The 24,990-nt window shown below is 38.3% G+C and overlaps 1 protein-coding gene across 1 annotated transcript; it reads left to right on the top strand.

Annotated features, from left to right (window-relative positions):
* Positions 1 to 420: 420 nt before the first annotated feature.
* Positions 421 to 24,990, top strand: LOC109032928 (maltase A1). The gene is given in 12 exon segments (XM_019045276.2): positions 421 to 672; positions 1,500 to 1,679; positions 12,699 to 12,856; positions 14,322 to 14,456; positions 15,795 to 15,991; positions 18,596 to 18,794; positions 20,293 to 20,485; positions 20,488 to 20,526; positions 20,915 to 21,113; positions 22,287 to 22,439; positions 23,282 to 23,356; positions 24,531 to 24,990. Coding segments are annotated over 12 exon segments (1,785 nt in total). The 5' UTR covers positions 421 to 500; the 3' UTR covers positions 24,616 to 24,990.

The raw sequence follows: 24,990 nt of genomic DNA, 5'->3' as shown, positions 1-24,990 counted from the left end.
TAGATGAAAATCTCAGTTGATTAAAACCTCATTGACACCAAATTCGTGAGAATATGCCTCACGTAACAACGTCAGACTGATTTATCTGAAATCAGACTGACGCATCTACACGAGGGTGGCATGATATGTACTTTTATTTTCTTGGAAAAATACAATAGTGGTCCTTGATCACTCCACCATGGGCGACGGTTTTGATAAAAAATTTGAATGAAAATCAATGCATTCAAAGGAAAAATGCACACGTGGTAAGCATACCTGTCGTCAATTAATTTAGACCCACGACATGCGTAGTTAAGTAATAGCCTTGAAAAGTTTTCACGTTAATGCAGGTATACAATTTGATACCGGGATTTTTTCTCACCACTCAAAGGCGCCAGATCCATTCCACTCTCCCTATAAATCACTGCACACGGCTTGGTCAACCTTCACTTTTCGTTCGTCAACCTTTCCTGTTGTTAAGAGTGGTAGTATGCTGGTTTGGTAACTTCAGTTTAGTTTCGATGGGTTTCGGCCTATTTGTGGTGGCGCTCACAGCGTTTACTTGTTCGGGACTTGCGCAGTGGCAGGCACATGAACCTCAGGAAAAGAAATGGTGGCAGGAAACGGTTATTTACGAAATATACCCACAGTCATTTTACGATTCAGATGGCGATGGTCTCGGAGATTTGAAAGGTAATGAACTTGTATTAACCATTCACATATTTTTTAACGAAATCGCAAGAGAAAATATTAAATTCAGTGTCAGGAGAGCGTCACAAAACCTGCGTTAGTCGGAAAAAGTTTACAATTTGAAAAAGATAACAATATTCACCGAGAGGTCAGTGAAACATGAAAGAAATATTAGTTGATTTTAAAAAGTATATGAAAACTCCTTAGCACAGTAATTGGATAGGTGTGCAAAATTTGTAACTTTCATGACAAGGTCACGCAATAATGACCGATTAATAAGCTTTGAAACAATCAAATTGGTATCGTAGCTCGCAAGATGGTTTAAGAATATGCGTCAAATTTAAATACTGCCCTATTCTATTAAGGGCAGACTGGGAGGTGCAAATTAACCCGGAGGTAAACATAATATTGCATCTAGCAGTAATGCAATATGACTATAGTCATATTTATTTTGTCCTTATAACCCACGTAGTGCCTCGTGCATATAAGGAACGTATGGGCTCCAGTATATACTGAAGAAAGGTCTAACTTTTCTTAATATATTGTCTGCTGGCAATCACTGGGTAGATACCACTAATATACAAAACTTTGCAAGCATTTAAATGAAAAGATGTTTGAGTTTTCATATTTTATCCGCGCCACTGAGTGCTAAAATGCGCACAAAGAGCGTGTTGACTTTTTTTAAACATATTTATCAAGGTTCCTTATTATTGCTGTTTTTATTTTTTCCCCCGATGCTTCAAATTTTTTACTGAGTACAATAATCTTCTTTGTATCCGGAAGGTCCTCTAATAATTACGTGTGTTTATCAAACTTCTGTCATTAAATAGGCATCGAGGAGAAGATGGACTACATATCCGAGCTTGGAGTTGGTGCAGTTTGGTTGAATCCGATGTATGCGTCGCCAGGAAAAGACAATGGATATGATGTCAGTGACTTCAGGGCCATCAATCCTAAGCTCGGAACCATGGAGGACTTCGAAAGTTTGCTTAAAACCATGAAACAAAACGGTTAGACAAATAAAGATTCCATTTATATATAATACATCGGGTAATCAGCATAAGTCTGGTGGCATATTACATTGTAAGGTATATTGTGCACACGGAATTTTTCATTACCTCTACAGGCAAAATCACCCGAACATGTTTCTGAATCGGATCCGAAACATGTTAGGAATTAAGTTCCGAGATATCATTCTGATGGCCATAGTCAAGAAGGTGTAAAAAAATGAATCAGCGCGAGTTTCCATGACACTTGACGAATGGCATTCGGGACATAATGCGGAATATAACAATTCAGGAAAATCATATGAAAATGATCCTGAGTCCTATTTATAAATGTTGCTGAGATATAGTTAAAAGTTATCTTTTTCATGTCTATTTTTCAACGTTTATCTAAAATGTATCTAGCTGAGATTACTTGAACACAATCGATTCTTTTCGGAATGCACGGAGAAAAATGGAACAGCGTTGTGAACATGTTGCCGGCTGTGTCCGGTAAGAATGCGTTAGAGCACATCTAAGGTGGTGTGAACATCTGGGGATGGATGCGTTTAAGGCATGGGCCGAATTTTTTGCTCTGTCCCAACGACCTGTGCGGAACTGTGCTGAACCCTTGGTACGCCCGACGAAAAAATTGCCGCAACCATCGTTTCGCCTCGGTCTAGCGCATGCGCATAGACGCCGGGGTGTGTACGTGCATTTCCGAACTGCGCCGCGGCACCAAGGTCGAGCTAGGGATGTTCGATTAGTCAAATAATCGATTAATCGTAATCGGTAGTAACCTAGTTTTAATAATCGATTACTACGATTAATCGGAATCAAATAATCGATTAATCGATTAATAATCGACTATTAATCGATAAGATCGAAAGTATGACGCGCCGTTTGGGCAGAACTCTGACCGCGGAGCATCAGAGTGCATCGTTCGCATCGGTATCACCGGTGCAACACATCGGTGCCACCAGCCTTCTCCGGCTTTTGATTGGCTCGCAATTTTCCTCAATTTTCTTTAGTTTGAAAGAAAATTTCTCGTGAAAACCTCTCTGAAGTGCTTCTCAAAGCGACTACAAAGCTATTGATATATTACACCTACCATGTTTCTGTTTTTTTACTTTCAATTTGAATCAAGTCTCAAAAAAAAGCTGTACCTAACCTAACCTCAACCGTGGGTGTTCATTTTCATGGCAAAGAGAAAACATTGCAAATAGCCACCAGCAGTTCTCGATCTGAAATTTGACAAATTTTCAATTTTAAATCATCTTTTGTGACCTAAAATGGTTTTTTGTCGTTCAATCAGTGTCGTCTTAATACCTTTTCACTTCAGTTTCTAAAGTTTATGGCGTTTCTTCATTGTTCCTTTCGCTCCTAATGGTTGAAGCTGAAGCCAAGTAGCTCGTCGGTCTGATCTGCTTTTTTTCCTCGAAGAGGATTTAATTGTGCCTCTCCTTCAAGTCTCAGCTTTAGCAGTGTTACTTTTTCATCATAAACAATTACTTTGGTAATAATCAAAAGTTTACATTTCAGTTCTGTATCTACAAGTGTCTGCATCAGGAATCGTTCTCCGAGAGCAGCATCTCATGACTGCAGCATACAGATGGAAATTAAGCTTGTTTCCTGGTTTTACTTAAACAACTTGTGCTCTAAATTTATCGTTGAAGTGACAAATGGTGTGTATTACTGTACCTGAAAGCCTAGCGTAGAAACTTTGAGCACCTGTCTCAGAGTGAGCGGTCCTTTGTTGCGGTCAAAGCTGCTCATTGATGACAGTTTCTCAAAGGGAAAGTCTTCGATGGATCAAGAAAAATCGTCTCCCTGAAATAGTAGTTAACACCCTTTCTTCATGACAATCTCAAAATGTAGTCCTCGCCCTAAGTTTGGGACCATTTCTCAGTTTTATCCTTGATGTTGCGGTGTCATCAGAAGTGCACAATTTCTGTAGGATCAGTTCATGGTATGATTTGGAATATTTTAATTACCACTTATCTCGGTATGTGACACTACAGACTTCCTGTCATACTTTATTTTCTAAATGGGAAACCACTTGACGGAAGGTTTTAAAAACTGCCGTGATTTTTCTTCTCTTTACGAAGAAAATCCTGCAGGAACTTCAAGGAATGATGTCGATTTGTACTCTTTTATTAAAAGAATATAGGAGCTGAGATTTTTAAACACTGTAAGAAGTTTCAACCATCTGCTCTGCAAAGATAATTTGAATTCAAATCATCCTATGAATAGAATACCATGCGTTCGGAAGGGGTGAGCACTTGAGGTTTCATTTGCCTGGGGAGGCGCCTTTCAAATTCACTGCCAAAGGGACTCTAGCAATATCTGGCAAATGGAAGGTACTGTCCTAGTCCAAAAAATGTAAAGAAAGCCTAACCACCCCCTGGGCTCGGTGTAGTTGCTGGATTTTTCCCCCTATTTCTGGATTATTATTTGAGGATGCCTACTGGATCTTAACTTTCACAGAAGACGGAGTTAATGCTGAAACAGGAAAATTTAAGTTGGAAAGTCCGAGAAGTGGATCCGTACCTCAAGAGTCTGAAGCTTCACCTTTATTCCAGCCCAAAGAGATGGTTATAGAAACATTCAAATTTTCAAAAGATGTTGACCTAGGGCAGCAGAGAAGGAACAAGCAAGGTCAAAGGTTCAACCCGATACAGGGAGAAATGGCATTGATTATTGCTCTGTTTAGAAAAAAAAAAGTTTAAAAACTTGCTTTGGATGTTTTTCACCCCTCTCAGGGAAAAAGAACAGATATAAATTCAGGTATCAAAGAAAAACAGTGACAATAATGGGCGGCGCTTCGTTCGAGGAAATTTTGAGTGACATTTAGTGCTCACAGCATTCATAAAAGCGCTCATAATGACATTTTTGAAGGTTTATCCAAACGTGAAAGACCATTAAAATCTTCTTGACATGACTTGGAAATAATTTCAATGAAATTTCAATGCACATTTCAAAGATTTAGGAAACCTGTGATGATGATTGATTTTAAATGATTATGAGCTTTGAGTTAGACTAAGAACAACACAAGACACACCTGAGCAGCCTGATTGTTGAAATTTTTTGTTTGTCGGGACGGCATGGATGACATAGGTTAAAAAACCGAGCGAGATTAGTCGGCTATGTCTTATCCCTGCTTTGTCGTGCCTTTGTCAGGTGGAATGGACAACATACTGTCGGAAACTTAAGAGGTGCCGTTAGCTTGTCAAAAGTTCAACTTGACATAGGCACAACAAAGCAGCGATAAGACATAGCCAACCAATCACGCTCCGCCTTTTAACCGATGTCATCTATGTCGTCCCGACAAACAAAAAATTTCAACAATCAGGCTGAAATCACATGATTCATTTTGTTCCCTATAATATCCGTAGAGGAATGGTAAAGGAAATCATTCGGAGTCCGATTAATACTCACTAGAAAAGATTTATTCACGTCAAGGAAATACATATTAAATCTTAATTTATACCTACATACATAAGCCATGGAAGAATTATTAGAGAATGACATAGAATGCGTCATCAGTATAAGTCATTAGATAATTTTTCTTGATCCATCGAAGACTTTCCCTTTGAGAAACTGTCATCAATGAGCAGCTTTGACCGCAACAAAGGACCGCTCACACTGAGACAGGTGCTCAAAGTTTCTACGCTAGGCTTTCAGGTACAGTAATACACACCATTTGTCACTTCAACGATAAATTTAGAGCACAAGTTGTTTAAGTAAAACCAGGAAACAAGCTTAATTTCCATCTGTATGCTGCAGTCATGAGATGCTGCTCTCGGAGAACGATTCCTGATGCAGACACTTGTAGATACAGAACTGAAATGTAAACTTTTGATTATTACCAAAGTAATTGTTTATGATGAAAAAGTAACACTGCTAAAGCTGAGACTTGAAGGAGAGGCACAATTAAATCCTCTTCGAGGAAAAAAAGCAGATCAGACCGACGAGCTACTTGGCTTCAGCTTCAACCATTAGGAGCGAAAGGAACAATGAAGAAACGCCATAAACTTTAGAAACTGAAGTGAAAAGGTATTAAGACGACACTGATTGAACGACAAAAAACCATTTTAGGTCACAAAAGATGATTTAAAATTGAAAATTTGTCAAATTTCAGATCGAGAACTGCTGGTGGCTATTTGCAATGTTTTCTCTTTGCCATGAAAATGAACACCCACGGTTGAGGTTAGGTTAGGTACAGCTTTTTTTTGAGACTTGATTCAAATTGAAAGTAAAAAAACAGAAACATGGTAGGTGTAATATATCAATAGCTTTGTAGTCGCTTTGAGAAGCACTTCAGAGAGGTTTCCACGAGAAATTTTCTTTCAAACTAAAGAAAATTGAGGAAAATTGCGAGCCAATCAAAAGCCGGGGAAGGCTGGTGGCACCGATGCAGGGCTTCCGCGGTGAGAATTCAGATAATACGCGTTATGGAACGCAATGGAACGCCCCTCCCACTGATATAATACGCCCAATGGAACGCGTGTAAATTTTATAAAATACGCACGGGACGCACGTTTGGTCATATAATACGCCAATCAAACGCGAAGAATGCACCAATTCCAGAGAAATGTTTGCAAAATACGCCAACGCAACGTCATGACGTCATGACCTTGAGGTTAGAAACGTCACTGCTGAGCGCCAATTTCAAATTTGAAGCTTTAGATAATAAGTATTTTAATTGCTTAGGTCGTACGAGAAAATTACGCCGTTGTGAATGTAACATTCAAGTTGTATTTCAATTTTAGCCATGGTTGAAATTTGGAGAAAAAATGTTTTTTCAAGTAATATGTATGAAGTCACCTAGTGTATGCAGTACAACCAAAAACGGATGCCATACATATATTGTAAGTAGTGAAGGGATCTTTCTCCCCTTACTAAGCAAAAGCTTCAAGGCCCAAAGTTACCTAATTATAAGAAATTTTGATAATTTGACCCATAGTATATAAGAAGGAACTTTCATTTAGGGTTAAACATGGGATCCAAAATGGCGGCAACAAAAAACAACCTCGTCACTGGTTACAATGTTGCTCAAAAGAGCCTGCCTATTGGTCAAGCAAGTCTGGTGTTGTCAAATCTCCGAGTATCAGAAGGAAAAAATACGAAAATACGCAATTTCAACATAAAATACGCTAATATACGCAAGACGCACAATGGAACGCGCGGCTTCATAAAATACGCACTGCGTCCTAAAATACGCAAAACGGAGGCCCTGCACCGATGTGTTGCACCGGTGATACCGATGCGAACGATGCACTCTGATGCTCCGCGGTCAGAGTTCTGCCCAAACGGCGCGTCATATCGAAAGCTTTGATAATGCTTTTTGAATCTCTTGTTTTTTACCATCTAAGTAAGCTGTTACGACAACTCACTTTTGGTTGGGCCAGGATTGGGCTGAAAGTGGCCTAAAAAAAAATCCAATTCTGATTGGTTCTCGCTCATGGAGGCCGAAACTAGTGCACCAAGATGGCGGTACCTCGTATGTGAACAAGAATAATGAAAATATTACCTAATTGTGGTTTATCAAGAGTAAATTGTTATTGCCATCGGTCCAAAATGAAAATAGATTAAGAAATTATTCACAAACCAATCTCATTTTCTTTTTAATTGATCAATTTGTTGATGTTGTTGTTTCTGTGTGACAGACATCGCAGGATTCCTGGTCCTTATCCCCCAATATCGTTCGTTTGAGTGCACTAGTTTCGGCCTCCATGGCCAGCCAAGGCCGGCTGCCAGTCAGCTGATAATCGAGTTGTCGTTACTCTGGGTATAAAGGGACTCTAGTTTAGTAGTTTTCTTACTTTGTTTATTTTCTGTTATTATACCTAAAATTTTGGGCAGTTTTGCCTGTATTTGTATCTTAAATCTTACGAAGAAAATTTTAAATAAACAACTGGTAAAATTTTGAAGCTGCACCATACAAAGAGATGAGGTTGTTGTTTTCGAAATCGGGTTCCTCATACTTACAGTCTATACGGAAATAATTGTTTGTCTACTTAGTTGAAGAATTCATTCAAGAAAAAAAATGTTTTTCGACAGAGTCCAAAATGAGGACTTAGGCCTTGTCTCCACGGCGCAACTGTTGAAGGAAGTTGGCGCAACTGTTGAAGGAACGGAACTGTCTCACAAATGTTTCACTTATAACAGAAACTTTCAAGGTCAGAAGCCTCGAACGTGGAACAGTTGTTTACCTTTTACGTCTGATTTAACCTCAAATAAACGATTGAGTGAGTGCTTATCCCACGATTTAGCTTTAATTTTGCCATTATTCAACATATTTTAAATCATAATTTTACTATAATTGTTGCTTAAGCACTTTTACGCGATTCCTTCAGTTATATGTGGCTTATTTATCCTTATTTAGCTAAACGTAGGACGTTATTTTCTAGTGAAGGTGTTTAGTGTCAGATGGAATCCAGGCTTATTAACTGCTTTTTCAGATAATTCTTGCAACTCTAATCAACATTTTATGACTACAGAAGCAAAGCAAGCAAAGAGCTTTACAGACTACAATTGAGTTATAGCCTTACCTACCAGTTCATCATCTGCGGAGAACTTTTTTACTGTATCCACACGATTTGCCTAAGATTTCAAGATAAGGCACCCTGCTTCCCTTTAAGTAGTGCACCGAATATTTTCATTTCAATCTACCGATTAAATCTAGAATCTGATCCAATCAGAGCTGTGTAGCTCTTGAATTTGTGTGTTATCCATGTATCTATTTCCTGGTTGTCCTACTGGAAGTGTGAGACCAGCCACAACCGTGACCTGCTGACTTATTTCTTTGATCCAATCTCTTGTAAATGATGACTCAAATTCTGAGGCCATCATTTATTGAAACTAGTTCAAAGTTATTGCTCCAAAGTATCGTCACTCTTCTCATACTGAGGTAGAAGGAAGGAGATTTTTTGGTGAGTGCTCTGTTATCCAAGATTTGCAATTTGAGATAAGAATACGGTTTTTATTGAGGCGTGTAACAATTTTTGGTCGTTTAATCACTTGTTATAATTGAGCCTTGGCGTTAGAGATCCATCAACTGTGGAAAGTGGCTCTGCCTGTGCAAAAATATCTTGTGACAGCAGTGAATGTTAGTAAATGCACTTTACAGGTAGACCGAAAGCTCTTTATTCCAATCTACCCGAATAATTAAATTCAAAAGCATCTTTGAATTGAGTTCATATCGAATCTCAATGGGAGAATTATATACAGTGTAAGCGAAAGAATATCAATGGTAAGGTTGGGTTTGTGTCTTAGGTTAGTGAAATGCAATGGCAGGTTCTGAAATCTTGTTTGTCAGTTGCTCTTTACATGAGTCACCTTTGAAAATCAAGTTTCAGAAAAAAAAACACATAGGTAGGCAAACAGTAGTAGGTAGCTTGCCTATTTTCTTCCTGTCTTGCTCATGGACTCGGAGAGCAGTCGGAAAGAGGGGTGAGAAACAGGATTTCAGCGCGTATCTCTGGGAATGTGGAAATTTAAAATTTGTGAAGCGTCATCAGTTTTTTAAGATTGTCATCGTCCGTTGCCTCAAGAGGATTTAGACGCTTCTGCTTCAGCGATACATTGTTGACCTATCAATATCCGCTTATTTTGATCATATTTTGAAGGAGCGATTCCCATAAGTATTCCCGATTAGTTATTTGTTTCACTGCAATAATGGCAGACATACAGTCTTTACGACACCATGGAGTGAAGGTGCGGTGCTTTACTGGATTAGCACTCCTACACTTTCAATGCTTATATCTACCTATTGTAAGATCATTAGAAGCTCGGGTGAAGCTTTCTACATCCTCATTTCGCATCTCGTTGTGAGCCATGGCCAGTGTACCTCGACGGGAATCTGCCCATGGTCTTACCCACCACCTTGGTGGCACCCTTTTACACTTTAAAAAATAAAGGGATGCAGCTGCAGCACTCGTCAAAAAGGCAAAATATGCCGCACTCAACCGAGCATCACTCATTATGACAATATAAGAAAACTCGACATGGACAATCAATTCTACAAGTGCTTTGTTTACAAAAGTTGATACTGATTAACCTCAAAAGTAATTGAGTCGTTCAAATATTCCCGCTTAAATGTTCCGGGAACACTTAGCCGTGTGTCGAGACAGGGAACCTCGGTTGGTGCAACAAACGCGGAACAAACACGCAACAGTTGCGCTAACTTCCTTCAACAGTTGCGCCGTGGAGACAAGGCCTTAAAATTGACGCGCTGGGTGCAAGGGCATTTTGCATAGGCTCACGTGCACATGCACGATAGAATGTAATAACTAAACAACACAAGAATAATTTTCATTCAAAAGGCGCGTTGAAAACTTTCATTTGCTAATGAATAAGATATCGCTGAATTACAGAGTTGATTAAACATTAAAATCAGACTGATGGAATTTCGAGGAATACTTGGTTTGGAAAATTTGATGTGATCGTAGCACAAGAAGAAATGAAATAATTGAGAAAGAAAGTAAGAAAGAACAAGACCGCAGCTGCAGCTACATCTACAGCCGGGGGGCCAATCAGATTTTAGTGCCAGCCGACGTCATACTTAAAAGTCCAATCACATTTGGTTTGGGTGGGTCTATCTGACGTGCCCATGGCCGGAGGTGGATCAACCTTTTGTTTGAATTAATCGATTATCGTTTGAAGTAATCGATTGTATACGATTATCGATTATTTTTTATTAATCGTTTGAAGTAATCGATTAGACGATTAATCGGGGAAGACGTAATCGAGTACTAATCGTAATCGAAAGGTAACCGATTAATCGATTAATCGGTTAGTAATCGATAATCGGAACATCCCTAAGGTCGACAAAAATGCTGAGTAACGGTTTTGAGTTTGCACGAATCTGGTGTCGTTTCTCGTTTGGTCGTTTCTAATCTCTTTATCTGTGTGTGTACCTGCGGTTTGATTCGGAGTCGTATGAAAGTGTGTTTTTTGACCCACTGATTTTCCATCAACATAAATAATCTACTCGGGAGGAATAAAGTGAGCTTGAAAGATTCAAAGCTTTAGTGTGCGGTGTGCCAGCTGTGCCTATGATCTCTCCAAGTTTTATCGCGTTTCAGTTCAGCATTTTGTCTTGACCCAGTGAATTTTCAGTGAGTTCTTTCTTCTTTTCACACAAATTCTAATTAGTCTTCTACTCATTCATACATATATTTAATATTGTACATGCAATGTCCCAGCACATGTTATGTTGAAAGGTACGTTTTGCTTGCTAATTTAAACAAAATATACCTTCCAATCAAAGTTTGTGCTGTACTTTTATCTGCCTGATTCTGCATTCTTATTGTGTGAAATGAAAAATAGAATTTGGATATCTTAGTGCTTCCTCCTTTCGTGCCTTGTTCTACCGATAAGTTCCGCTGTGAAATATACTAGTTACTTGCATTGATAATTTGATACAAAGAAACAACTCATTTATTTTTTTGAATTGAGTCCTGATTATAAATGAAGCCTTTACACAATACCTGCTAAGCATAAATTTAAGCCGCTTTAAGCAGTTTCAGTTAAAAGTAGGTTCCTGTGTCTCATTACCTCATTTCAGTGAATAAGATTTAAAATGCGCATAACCTCAAATACTCAGTGACGGTTTTCGAGGTATCCTAATTCACAAGAATCAGTGATGTCTCCGTAAAGTGGAAATCATTACAATGGTTTGGTTTTGTGAAATGGAACTCCTGTCAAAAGATTTCAAATGCCCATGCCCTGAATAGTGTCTTAGTCCACAAGATTTCTCAACATATGACCTCATTAGGCCTGCATTATCCTGTTTTGGTGAGTTCCTTCACCTTTCATGTCTTCTTTCCAGTGATTTGCTTTTGCAGCATGCCTGTTTCTTCGACATTATCTTTTTTTTCACTTCTAGGTATCTAATTTATTATCCCATTTCTCCTAGGTACTCGCTCCGTTCTATATTTTTGTTCCACTTTTCGATTTTTCCTCCGTGATTTTTCAATTTTTTTAAAATAAAATACCTAGTAGAAGTTAACAAGGTCCTTCAAATGTCAAAATTTTCATGTTGATGAGCATGTTTTCCTCCTCATTATAACTTGTAACATGTAACACCAAAAACATTAGAGGAGAAAAATAAAATGGTGAAGAAATTTTAAGATTTTTTAAAGATTTAAAATGTGCTCAGGTTTTTTCTTTTGTTTTTTTTTTCATCCTCACTGTTAACAAAAGAATAGAACAAAGCAACCTCCCCCTCCTCAAGGGGTAAGGGCTGGGGGAGGGGGATCGCCCCTCCCAATATAACGCCTCCGCCCCCTCCCCGCGCTGACCACAGGCAAAACTGTACGTAGGGGCATGAATTTCCGCATCTGGGTACATAGATTCCGCACCTGGGCGCATCCGCCGAAACTGTGCTAGGCACATCCGGATGGCTGCGCTCAAGTGCAAAAGAAATGTTGGAGCAAAATCGCCATCCGGGACCATGTGCTGGAGTCCATCTTCTGGTACTCAGCGCGGTTCCATTTTTCTCCGTGTGCCGTCAAAATTACTCTATATTAAGTACAAGATTTGTCATTAAAAATATGTTTGCGACCTTTTAAAAATATATCGTTGAAATCGAATCAATGATATCTTTTGAAAATGATTAAACACATTTCTCAATGCACGGCTCATCTGAACGAATTTAAATAAAAGGTCAATGATTCATTGAGCTTTCATACCAAAGGGTTACGATATTTTGAAAAAAAGAGAGTCTCTTGAATCATGAAAGCCAAAAAACAAAAATTTAAGTTGATTCGTAAGTACTTAGGGCATAAAAAGCCGTATTCCTGTTGAATCGTCTCGTTTAGTATTATCCTTGAAATGGTTTTCCTTCCAAATTGCGAGGCAAAAGGTTCTAAATTATACTTACTTTCATCGCTCGAATATTGATTCCAACGATTTTGACCCTTGGGAGGTATTTAAAGTCTGCGGGTACCTTTAAAACTGAAAATACACGTAACTATTATAGATTAAATTTATGGAAAAACCATTTGTAAGAATATTTATCATTGATGGATTGGTTTCCAGGCATCGAGATGATATTGGACTTTGTTCCAAATCATACTAGTGATCAACACGAATGGTTCAAAAAAAGTGTACAAGGAATCAAGCCGTACGATGATTATTATATCTGGCGTGATTCAAAGGGACGGAGAAATGGAAGACAAAGGCCTCCAAACAGCTGGGTAAAATTTTAAAAAATGTTTAACTTTAATATTTTCTCGATTGCCTACTCACAACAATCCAAAGATGGGTTCCCAAGTTTCGTACCCTGCCTTCTTCCCCCCAAAAAAATTGCTTCCTTTATTCTTGAACAAGGACGTTAACCATAAAAATGTAAACGTTTGGGAAATTGAAATTGTCAACAAGGGTTTCAAATGAACACATTAAAAAAACAACAACAGAAGCTGCACTTTGAAAATGAATGGATCGTATTTGATACATCAAACAGGTGGGATTGTATCGATGTCGATTGGTTCAACGTGTAAACATAGCCTCAAAAGTCGATTGAGTGATCTGAAGGAACGGGTTTCTAGAGATAGTTTTTAAGCGTTCAGCCGATAGGCAGCGCTTTTTGATTTTGACTTGCCTCTGAGTACTAGTATACTAGTGCTAATGCGTTTAAATGGCGCACCAGCTCATCGATGTGTATAGGCTTTTTTGGGGGGGGGGGGATACATTTTTAAAATAAATAAAGCTGTGAAAACTGTATTTTATGCTTTTAACGTAATGCGCAGGTAGTTTCGATCGTTTGTCTATGAGAAAATTTCTTAGCGGTAGAGTAATTCTTATCGAAATTGATCGTTGAACTCAAATGAAGCCTAAAAAAAAACACGCCTGATGAGCTCAACGGTGAGCTCATTTTCGGGAAACAATAATACGCGCTTACGGTTTCCTTGGTAACCTTTGTTTGCTATCAGCTGATGTTTTATTTCCATTTCCCAGCCAAGTCGACGGAGTTTATACGTCCTTTCTTCACTAAATACATTTACTAACACCTGAGCGCTTTTCTAATACGACAGTATTAGAACTTTCCCGCTTGTTTTTTATTCTTATGAGTATTTAATAGTAATGCAAAGTAAAATTGTCAGGAATTTTCTCATTTTCCCTATTTACATCATATAATTTTTGTTTTAGCTTATGTTCTATTGTTTTGAACCAAACGATTCATCGAACTTCTATCAAATACGATTTATTTAGGTTCAATTTTAAAGAATTTAGAATGAGGTTCCAGTAAATAAGTATTAAAATTGGATAAAGGTCATGGGTACATAATGCATCATTTAAAGAGGCTCGCCGTCTCGAACGTACAATGTTAATCATTGTAAAGCTAAATACTATACCGGAGTCCATACAGCGCCCAAGAACCCCAAAAGATAGAGATACGGATGCTGTAAAAAATTGAATCTAGCCAGAGTACGGATCTATCTAAAATCTCTTGATATTAGTTTGTTTAATACCACGTGCTCAGGATGGCGCAGGCTTATAAATTTTGCCCTGAAAAACTCTTACTGCTGGAGTTATTACTTCACATAAACATGTCTTTAACTTCTTTACTCGTTAACTTTAAATTTGCACTTTGAACTACTGCTTGTGTCTTCATGTTACATTTGTAACTTTAAACGAGCAATTACTTGCGATATTTTACAGCAATCCATATTTGAGCATTCTCCTGAGAGCGCGTGGGAGTGGAATGACGAGAGGTACCAGTTCTACTATCATGCTTTTAGACGTGAGCAGCCCGACCTCAACTTCCGGAACCCATTGGTCGTCCAAGAAATGAAGGTGAAATCACTTGCACCTCAAAAACACTCTAAAGATCTGAAACTGCACTCGTATATACTTTCAAAGCCGTCTTGATAGTTGATATAATCATCGTGACTATTTACCAATTTAGCACAATTTCAAGATTATTTTGCACTAATTTTTCCTCTAGAGTTATGATCTACGAATTGTGCACAAAAAGTTATATTTTACATCCATCGCGTACCGAACAGATCTTTTAAGCTAGGGGTAAAATCCCCTTCCCCCAAGTATTAATTTTCCACTTTTTCTTCAACGTTTTTCTCGCTACGATCCGCGTCTCCCAAGATCTCGCATTATTGGGATTTTTCAAATATTAACATTTTAGGGTAGTGGGATACTAATTGTCAACGAGTTACATTATTTAATATCCTAACCAATAAGCCGTAATCCGTACGATTCACTTTTGTGACGAAAGCGAGCTGCCGGACACGCATTTCAATCTAGATATGCTGACCTCATAGAGTACGTTCAAGTAAACAATTAGTTTAATTTCCCTGAGTTTACGTCACTATTAACCCAGTATCATAGTGCGCATGCAGCCTTAATAAGTGCAGACCCTTCAGAGATGATACACATAGAGCGCGGGGAGTCGTATTAAAATGAAGTGAGCTGGGGCCTTGTTCTGGTCGACGAGTTCCAAGCGAGGTGTCCGCCGTGATTCGATCACCCTCTCGATACATTTTCGATGCAAAATGGCGATGTAGAACACGTAATAATTCTTATCCTCATTGTTTACATCGAGCCATCGGATACCTGTTTATCAAAAACAATCGATAATGCATCGATATGGTGACCCGGCACCGCACAGGAGTCATGTAATCCGGTAACAGGAAAATGCAAGTGGCGCCAGCTCCCCCATTCCCACTACGACTCTATGCACTCTATGGTGATGAAGCTCGAGGAAAGGGGCAACATTACTAATAAATCTCGTGTAAATATGTACACGTCATCACATCATAATAATAATAATATCAGTGGCGTGGCGTGCTTTTCGATCTATCGATATTTCCTCAATGGGAGCTGCGGTAAATAATCGATTATCAAGGTGTTCGCTGCGAACACCCTGTTCATCGATATTTTTCCATAGGTTTAAATGGCAGATCAATCGATATATCGCAAAGCACGCCACGCCACTGAATTATATATAAAAGGATACCATAGATAGTATGAGTGTTATATGTAGCATATAGTTACGTACCAGTCGGTTTGAGTTTAGTATTTTAATAAGAATGTAATTGCCCTTTGAGAATATTTTAGAGTTTCGGTGTGCCTCTGAGGAAATATTTTGTAAGTAACTTGTGGAGTTTGTTGTCGCAGGACATTCTCACATTTTGGATGGACAAGGGTGTTAGAGGCTTCCGTGTGGACGCAGCCCCTTTTATTTTTGAGGACGATGAGTTGAGGGATGAAACAGGACGACGCTACGCACGCAGAAACTTGCCGGAGACCTATGAGCTTGTCAAAGAATTGCGTGAACACACCGATGCATACGGCCTAAAGAATGACGTTGAAATGTAAGTTTTGTTGTAAGGAATTGTCTCCTCGTAATTGTAGAGTACCTATATTGAGAGAGTATGGCCACTGGGCCCCATGGAGAGGCTTAGGACCCAAAAATGGCGGTGCTTTGTTTTGGTTTTTGTGGATGGGAGGGGGGTCATTGCCAACTTTTGACGGTTATCACCAACCGCACTTGCTGCCAACCTTACTACATCTAAGATGATTTTTCTCAAAAATTGCACACGATTAGCCTTAAAAATATGTAAAGAAGTCGCAATAGTGCATTTGGGTAAATTTCTCGTTACGATAAGCAAAGAAAACTACATTTTCAGTCATTTTGCATTACATTGATGTCTGGCGTCCGCCATTTTTGGGTCGTAAGGGCTCCATTCAGCCTAAGATGGCTGAGCCAATCAGAGATGGTAACACCAGTGGTCATACTCTCTCAATATAGGTACTCTACCTAATTGTAACGAAAAGCCGAACATAAATATACGCTACCTTCTCTTTCCGTGATTCAGAAACCATCTGTGAAAACAGGAAACCGAATATTTTCAAGCAAATGAACAAATGTCTCAGAAAATAGAAAAATAGACGATTGGAGGGGATCAGCAAGACACAGAGAAGATGGAGAATGTATTCAAAGCTGCGAACATTACAAACAGTGGAAACACAAGGATGAAAAACGGGAAACAAGGCTAAAAATATTTTATACTATTTTATATTTTATATTTTTAGCCTTGTTTCCCGTTTTTCATCCTTGTTTTTCCACTGTTATCATTGTCTTGGGCTGCTCTTAGAAATTTGTACCTTTGAACATTACAAATATCTAGGAGTTCGAGTATCCTAGGATGGAAAGATAGACCAAGCCACAAAAGATCGAAACCTGCAGGGAAGGAAAGCTACAGTTCGCTTAGAACTAATATTCTAAAGTTTAAAATTGGTTGATTGTTATCATAAAATTGATGTTCTAATTACAATATTTCGATGTTAATAACAACCCTTTTGAGCAAAGCTCAAGGGGGGAGAATGTAAAAGTAAAAACAGCTGATATTAAGACTTCTAGGTTAGATGAATATATTTCAGTTTTCAGTCTGCTCTACACTGTCGACTTGTGCTGATCAAGTCGATTTACAATGAAAATTCGATGTTAATAACAACCCTTTTGAGCGAAGCTCAAGGGGGGAGAATGTAAAAGTAAAAACAGCTGATATTAAGACTTCTAGGTTAGATGAATATATTTCAGTTTTCAGTCTGCTCTACACTGTCGACTTGTGCTGATCATAAAAAATAATAAGAGAAGAAAAAAATTGTTTTATAACACCATAATCAAAAGCACTGTGACCTACGGCAGTGAAGTGTGTCCCATGAAAGATCGCACCAAAGAGATTCTTAAGGCAACTGAGATGGATTTCTGGCAAAGATCAGCCGGAATCTCGAAGTGGGATCACGTAAGGAGCGAAAGAGTCCGTGGGATTATGAACGCTGGGCAGAACATCGTGCATGAAACTGTAACCAAACAGCTTGTCTGGTATGGTCATGTTCAACGAATAGCAGATGACAGATTGCCTAAGGAGGTGCTAGATTGGGTTCCTTCCGGGAGAGGACACAGAGGGGACGTCCAGCAAAATCGTGGATAGGTGGCATTCAAGATGAAATTACAAGATGACATTTACCGGATGACCTCTGGGTCGATAGACAAGAGTGGCGATTAGGTGTCGCAGAGCGCCCGGGCGTGCTGTAATAGCGGCATGAATGTATATAGAACTCATACATGAATGATTTAATGAGTAATGAATTTATTTGTTATCTAAATTGCATTCTGCAAAAAGGAACCAGGAGAGTTCCGATGTTGCTAAGATTGTGCAACTTTCTTTGCCCTGCAAACAGTGGCGTGGCGTGCTTTGCGATGTATCGATTGTTCTGCCATTCAACCAGGTAAATAATCGATTATTAAGGTGTTCGCTGCGAACACCCTGATTATCGATCCTTTTCCATAGGTTTAAATGGCATAACAATCGATATATCGCAAAGCACGCCACACCACTGCCTGCAAATATAAACTGATCATCAATACAAATATAATCTTTACTATCAATAAACTATGAATTCAAAACGAAAATTCCATTTGCAAATTTGATTGTTTTCATTATTTCAGTAGTTTTATTGCAAAGAATGTATGTTCCACAATCCTAGCAACATTGGAAATGCTCCTGGTTCCTTTGTGCAAAATGCAATCCATTTGTCAATGTGATACTTTTGGTCGGAATTTTCATTTTTGAACACATTAAATAGTGAGTTTCTGTTTGTTTTAAAAGCAACGGCTTTGTTGAAAGTGAAAATTCAACGGAAATTGAAAGAAGTATTCAAAAGTTGCATTTGAAATAAAAATCCAGATGAAATTCAGAAGATGGTGTATCAGTAGTCGTGCAATTTTCTTATTTTAAAGCGGTGCCACGGCCATTTCCGGTGATTCGTAAATAAAAGAAAGCTATCAAAATATTTGCATTATCTAATATGTCTCTGCCTACACTAACCTTAAGTTTGAGGAGTTTTACAATATAAAGCTATTTTTCTTACGTTTTGTATGCTTATTTAACGTTAATTTTCTATTTTTGCAGCTTTTTCACAACCGAAGGATATGCAAGCCCTAAGAAAACTCTTAAGTATTACGGTAAAGAGACTCGCCCTGGTGCCCACTTCCCTTTCAATTTTCTTTTGCTGAAGAAACTTAAATCTGAAACAAATGCTAAGTCTCTCAATGAAACAATTGTTGACTACTTATCCAGTTTGAAAAGTCATCAATATCCCAACTGGGTGGTGAGCTGCTATATTTTAAACATACTTCTCTCCGTCATGAAATTTAAAGTAACTAATCAGGTGCTTCTTTTGTCTTACTTTGCAATTAAAAGGTGCAAATTAACTTCTTAAAATTTCAATCAATCTAACAGTTCTTTTCTGGTTCAAGAAAAAGACAGGTAAATAACCAAGGTATAGCTATGATCCATGGCGCTCGTTGATGACGGCAAAGAGTTACATAACTATTCGTGCTTGATGGATGATCATTTTGCATCCGCGAAATTGAAGACGTTATGGCGCGAGGCGTAAACTCGCAATGCACCGCTCTATGCTGCGAATGAGGTGTCACTCGAAATCAAGGGAAATGTTAAAGAACAAGACGCGGATACGTTACTTCTATCCTCCGATGTGTCGCTCACATAGCCCTTGGAGCACCACTACAAATAAGACAAATAGAACCAATACGAAATGGAAATAGTGCGAGGGAAAGAACGCACGTTGATGACGGCGCATAGATACAACTATTCGTACTTGATGGATGTCCAGGTTACATCTGTAGAATTAAAGGCGCAGTGCTGCAAGGCGTGAACTAGCTAGCAATGCTCCGTGCTTTTTAAAAGTGTTATAAATAACTGTGAGAAGGGACTTACAATTGAGTTATTCGAGGAGGCAGCATTTGATCGGATGGAGACAAAACTTCTGACATTTTTAGTGTCTTTCGTAAAATTAATCAAAACTGACCAAAATCCATTAATTAAAGTCGATTCAAATGCAGGACGGGGAATGAAGGGTCTGTTGCAAGTTTTTTTCCAGAGCATAAGAAGAGTCTCCTCTTTTTGAAAATTAATTACACAGGTTGTAAAATTCACTAGTCGTGATTTTTAAGCCATTTTTACTAATAAATAACTATATGCATACTTTTTGCTCAAGCGAGAGTTGGCAACAAACCTGTTGCCCTTCTACTCTCTTCGATTATGTAGCATCGCGTCCATGATATTGGACTCCATGCTCACCCTTGATATACTTGCCTGCTCATCTCGTCCAAGATCTTGGACTCCATGCTCATCGCCAAACTTTTCACTTCTTTGCTTGAGCATGGAGTCCAATAGCAAGTAAACCGTTCTTAGTTTTAATGTTCATCATGATAGAAAATCGTATACTTTTTTGTATCTAATCTAACTGAACCTAACCTAACCTAACCTAACTCAACCTAAACAATACCTATTTTTCACGAAAACACTTTTTTACGTCTTTACTTCACAAAAATTGTCCCAATAAATTTTTGGACCATATGCTCGTGTATTGTCAGAGAATACCTGCATCCCACAATTTTGGACGTTATGCTCACTTCGGTTTTTCTAAAAAATTATCCCTCATTAAAGTGATCATGGAGTCCAAGATCTTGGACGTGATGAGCAACCGAACATTATATAGGTGATCATGGAGTCCAATATCATGGACGCGATGCTACATTACCCTCTCTTAAAATGAGACCTCTTTGTGTTTTCCTCTCTGTTAGTCCGGAAACCACGACTGGCCGAGGATTCCCTCCCGCATGGGAGCGTCCTCAAGCGTTGATCTTCTGAACATGCTTAACCTCTTGCTCCCGGGCACGTCCACCGTCTACATGGGTGATGAAATCGGCATGGATAGCTACTGGAACTTGGACAAGAATCAGTGTCCTGACGACGTTGGCGAAGATTATCGAACCCCGGTAGAACTCCATTCCATTGGGATACTTCCAGAAACGCAGGTACATACATTGTCAGTTTCTTACGTCGAATCTTCCTGATTATTTTCATTAAATTTAATGAAATTACCCGCATGAAACCAGAGTCTGCTGCCACGGTTTGTGGCTCAGTAAATCGTAGCCGGCCGACAGCAACTTATTTTCAGAATGTAAGGTTCGTGTGAGTTGTAAAGTTGTGTGTAAAGTTGTGTGTAAAGTTGAATGTAAAGTTGTGTGTTGAGAGCAGTGGAGGTTAGGAGTCGTAGAGCGCGAGGGAGTGCTGTAAAGCGACTTATATGTACGTATGTATGTAGAGTTTGTGTCCGTCACGTTCAGTCGATGCTATCAATTACGATTATCAATTAATCTTATCAATTACAATTTAATGAGCTTACTTACTGGTGGGTTTCAGGATTCACGACAGCTCAGAAACCGTGGATTCCAGTCAACCCTGAATATTACTACACAAACGTTCAGTCCGAAAGACAAACAAGAGGCCCGTCTTACTTACGGAATTTCAAAACTATGGTTAGGTTGAAATCTACCCCCGCTTTTACCCAAGGAGAGATGAACTCTTACGTGATTAACAAGCGGGTCTATGCTTTCACCAGGTAAGGCAACTCGAGTTGCAGGACAACATTGCATATTTGCATTTAATGCTCAACATTTTCTGTTCTTAAAAACATGCTGACGATTTGTTCATTTTTTTTACTCAGCTCTCATTTTTATGATGACATAGTGAATTCCCATGGAAGCTGAAAGTGTTTCGGATGAGATTAGTTCCGTCCCGTAATGGGCCTGTTGCATGCAAGAGATACAGCCGTGCGAATAGACTTTTTAGAGGTTAAATGACACGAAAATTACGATGGTCACATTAAAAAAGTCTGAAATACACTCCTTACTGCGCAATTTGCGTTGTTAGGAACGCGCTTTTTCAAATTTTCCTCGTCTGGGGGCAGTTTTCTAACGGCAACTCGCGGCTATTTCCGGTCAACTAAAACTGACAACATAACCTAAAAATCGGAGCTCGTGATATCGTGAAATGAAATGTAGAAGGATTGCGTTGGATGTTTAAAAGTTGATCGATTTGGTTACCGCATAAAGCGCACATGGACCACTATAAGAGATCACGTTGGGTTTGTAAACAAACTGAAGGAAAAAATAACAACAACAACAACGACTCGGCATCTTCCGGAAATCACCGAGCCCGCCGTTTGCTCGTTTCCGGTGATTAGAAAACTGCCCCCAGACGCGGGAAATTTGAAAAAGCGCGTTCCTAACAACGCAAATTGCGCAGTAAGGAGTGTATTTCAGACTTTTTTAATGAGACCATCGTAATTTTCGTGTCATTTAACCTCTAAAAAGTCTATTCGCGCGGCTGTATCTCTTGCATGCAACAGGCCCTTTACAGTCCTTCTATGCACGGAATAAAGAGTACGGTGTTCTTGGATGGCCATTTTCAATCAGTGTGGTAGTACCCCGATACATTGGGTTACTGACCCAAATGTTGCGGTAATACCACAATTGGAAATGTCCATATCATTCAAGAAATTGAGATAGAGCCACAATTTTAGGTTATCATCCCGAACACTTTTTTTTCCGTGTAGTAAAAGAAGGCGAAAGTGAACGTGGGTAATTATAATTGCAAGTTTCCAGAGAATGAATCTCAAATGGATAATCAGCAACTTAGTCTAAGCTCTTTTTAATTACAAAAAAAACGTAATACTTATTAAAATATTATTGATTATCCTTGTTTCATAAACAAATTTGTATTTATTTTACAGAAAAAACCGAAGAATTATCTATCTAATCATAATGAATTTAGGAAAGTCATTCAGCGAACCGTTTGATGTGAGTGAGCATATTGAAGGTATCGGTATTAATAATGCTATCGGCGTGAAGGTGCTCAGCGTAAACTTAGGAGAACTCGGCGATAAGTAAGTGAATTTCGATTTCTTTTCCCCTCTTTAATTCAGCATGGGAGAGTTACCACTGGTAAATCGTATTTTGACTTAATAACTATTGGTTATTTTTTAGTGACAAGTTCATTAACTTTCCTACTGATGCCGCATAAAAACCAGACACATTTTGGAATAAAAACTGCGAGGTCATAATTCTTGTGAATTACTGGGTAGTTTGAGTCAATTTTGCGACCATGGATGTAGAGCCACATTCTTTCGTCTCATACTGTTGTGCTAAGGAAAAACGCTGTTTGAACATTCGAGAGTTGCCGAATTTCCCTTGATAAAACATGTATTTTTGACGACATTCATGCACATTTTTCCTCGAAATTTCCAGATATTTTGAATTAAATTGCGTACAAAATTGTCGGAAAATTTTGGAAAATGATATTCACAATTTTCTCAGTAATTTCGGTTTTTATTGGAGGAGACTTGGCAAAGTTGGAAGGCTCATACGGCGTTTTTCCTTAGCACGGCAGCATAGACAACAGTTTTACCATCGTATTAAACTACAATTTATAATCGTGTGTGCGTTATGAGTCGTCATTGTTCAAGCAATTAATATTACTTCCGGTTGTAAACTAAGAAGTTTATTTTTAAACCTTACGTCATTATTTTATTACTTCATTATTCTTATATTTATAAGGAAACCTCAAAAAAAGTGATACAAACTATAAATTGGACTATTTTTCTCTTGTACTCTTCATCTCAGTTCTCGTTATTCGTTATAATATCTCTTGTTGGAGATATCTTCTCTTAAAGATATCTTAAAGATTTCTCGTCTCTTTTTCTTATTCGTTATTCTCTATACTTTTTAGATGGAGCCTTATATCAAATTTGTTTTCGAACGATTGGAACATGCCGCCAAAATCAGGAATGGTCGTGACTTTCAGGTATGATATGATATGGGAATCAAATTGTGTTTCTCGTGAGAACTCTCCATATGTGAAAGACGCTTACGAGGAGAGGAGCGCATTTCAGAGTTTAGATTTTTTACATTTTCCCAAGATAAAAGTGAGACACCAAGAATAAAGTTAGAAATACAGGAAGACAGAAAAATACTTACATTTTTTTCACGGCTATTTATTCAAGATTGCGGCATTACTTCAAGCCAGCAAATGTACAATACAGGATTCGATGGATCAGATATTTTTGTCATCGTGAATTCTCTGTTAGTTACGGAAAACTCAAATTCTCAATTACATTGGGTCAAGAATCAGGTCTTTTTGTCTTCGTTTCCTCTTATTCACGCCTTTGCAACACTACCTTAAGTGCCTCAGGCAGTTCAAAAAATAACTGTACAAAAAGCTAAGCAGCAGATAAAAAACTGTACAAAAGATGGCTTAATGATTTGTCACAGAAATTACATGACGTCTGTAACCGTTCTGGCCATGAATCGAAGGTCCCGCTATTTTAAGAGGTGCAACGCTAAAACTGACAGCTAGATACATCTATTCGTACTTGGGGGGTGGCTGTGTTGCATATGCACAAACCTGAAGGCGTTTTGCTTTCTTGCTATATACTGGTAACTATGTACTGCGCATATTTACATTGATATTAAGTTCAAAATTTGCTTCCGCTCAGTTTTGGAGCATCTGGATTGAAAAGTTGGTAAAATAACACGCCTCTCGGTTCACGACGTTATGGATTTTTTTTCGTATTTTAATATGAAACAAAAAATAATAATGATATGATCAAAAAATATTAAAAATAATACGGCAAGGCGATAGTAAACGACTGATTACCAATATTTTACAGTATTTTATGTAATCCCTCAATGCTTTCGCAGAATACCTTTAAAAAAAATTTATAATGCTAAAATGATATTCTTTTTGACAAAAAGTAGTAAATGGGAAGTATCAAGATATTAAAAAATTAAAACCTACCACTACTAATGAGGCGTCAAATGTTAGAGACATTCGTTGCTTTTTGTTACTTCATCGCATCAATTAATGTTTTCATTTGAATTAAATGTGATACAAAAAATGAGTTGGGCTTACTGATATGCTCAGGACTTTTAATGGATATTCTGACGTTCTCATAATATTTTTGTTGTCATATTTGCAGGGTACGTTATCGGAATACCTGCAAGTACTCGGCTGATTGGACCTCAAAACCTTTACCTTTCTGGATGTCACAAAGAGATTTGTGAATTGGTTGATATTCCATTCACTCTCTTGAAAGTATAGTTATTAGTCATTGTAAAAATGCAATGATGAAATTGTTCCACTCTTCATGGAAATTCTCTTCCCCAATCTCATATGGCTGGCGGTGCAACATAATCACTGAATTAAGCTAATTTAAAAGAACTTGATCTTTGAGGAAATTCACGGGTGCACACATTTAGTGCAGTAAATTTGGAAAGATCTCTGTGGCATTCATGAAACTCAGTTATCTAGCTTTTGAGCACCACCAAATACTCAAAGAACGTGTGATTTATATATTAGTGGTCCAAAATAATTGTTTATGTGAGTAAATTATAAACAAGGAAAAATGTAAAATAAAATCATCAAGTTAATCATAAAGA

The sequence above is a fragment of the Bemisia tabaci genome, chromosome 3, assembly GCF_918797505.1.
Source record: "Bemisia tabaci chromosome 3, PGI_BMITA_v3".
NCBI lineage: Eukaryota > Metazoa > Arthropoda > Insecta > Hemiptera > Aleyrodidae > Bemisia > Bemisia tabaci.
This window is presented reverse-complemented; position numbering and strand designations above follow the sequence as displayed.